Genomic DNA, 1,278 nt, shown 5'->3' on the forward strand with positions numbered 1-1,278 from the left:
GGCTGATGGGAACAGAGCCAGACACAGGGGAAGAGGAGGGCAGGGCCTGGCGGGACGGAGGCCCCCGAGTGTCACTGAAAACATTGTGTCAAATCATTGATATCAGTGTTAATGGTCGCGAGAGGTGACTCCTGATGTGTGCCAGTGATTGTGGGGGCGCTGACATGTTTGAGTGAAGAGGTCACCGGTTCAGGGCCGCGCTTAAAGAGAGATCAACGTGTCACCTCATCACTGCTGTTGCACTCAAGAACCCCTCCCATCACACAAACACACACACTCTTAGCTTGGCTGACTTTTGGGAGGAATAGAATATCAAATTCTGGCCTTCAACAGTGTCTCCTTAGGCACGGATTGAGGTTTCAAGCCCAACAGATATGCATTCGAAATGTGGGATTTTAGAAATTTGGACGCAAATTTTGCTTTGGACAGACATTTTTACTTTAAAGATTAGTATTTCTTGATCCATGAAACTGAATAAGTACAGCTTCAGGGCTGATCTGTTCCTCAGAGGAAGCAGCGGTGCACTTTTAAGAACTTTGGAAAAACAGTTTGAGACAATTAGTTCCTTCAGGTTTGGACGACAAGAGTTTCACAATACGTAGTAAAGGTGATCCAGGAATATTAAGTTATATACATTTGTAATAAATACCATGCAGGAGTGGATCGAGTTATTTGATTAAAGTCGTTTCAAAGTAAGGTATTCACTGATCGCATGTGACAACTTTGCTATAGCTAACGTTTTCTAATATTTGAGTATCTGGATCTCAACTGGGACTGTACGACGCCGAGTTCTGGCACATTTAAGAGAAATGCAGGGCTACACAAGAAAGGATAAAAAAAGAAAAGGTAGCTCCTGTAAAATTATATTTATAGCTGTGTGATGTTTGCCAGCACCCGTCACTCCCTCAGACAATACCACATCATTTTGTTCTTGGTTTTCCTAATTATAATGTCCCATTTCTCCAGGAATACATGGTCTATCGTAAGCACATCTACATGCGCCTCGACGGATCCTCCAAGATCTCAGAGCGCAGAGACATGGTGGCGGACTTCCAGAGCCGGTGGGTAAAGATACGATCGTGTGTGTGTGTGTGTGTGTGTGTGTGTGTGTGTGTGTGTGTGTGTGTGTGTGTGTGTGTGTGTGTGTGTGTGTGTGGTGTGTGTGTTTAAGTGCTGACTGGAGTAGGTCACTGAGACCAAGCAGGCAAGCAGCTATGAGAGTGGGACCCAGGACAGAGCGTCTTCTAAGCTGCTTTCAGCCACGCTGGAATCCATCCA

At 45.3% G+C, this 1,278-nt stretch overlaps 1 protein-coding gene across 1 annotated transcript in view; it reads left to right on the forward strand.

Annotated features, from left to right (window-relative positions):
- Nucleotides 1-959: 959 nt before the first annotated feature.
- The window catches only part of LOC104960966 (DNA helicase INO80-like), a gene marked incomplete at its 3' end in the record, with an annotated part of 6,264 nt that continues 5,945 nt past the window's right edge, over nucleotides 960-1,278 (forward strand). The window contains exon 1 of the mRNA XM_010789156.1: nucleotides 960-1,061. Within this exon, the coding sequence (XP_010787458.1) occupies nucleotides 973-1,061 (89 nt within the window). The remainder of the gene's footprint in view (nucleotides 1,062-1,278) is intronic.

This window comes from Notothenia coriiceps, unplaced genomic scaffold, assembly GCF_000735185.1.
Source record: "Notothenia coriiceps isolate Sejong01 unplaced genomic scaffold, NC01 NC01_scaffold00032568, whole genome shotgun sequence".
In the NCBI taxonomy this organism is placed as follows: Eukaryota; Metazoa; Chordata; class Actinopteri; order Perciformes; family Nototheniidae; genus Notothenia; species Notothenia coriiceps.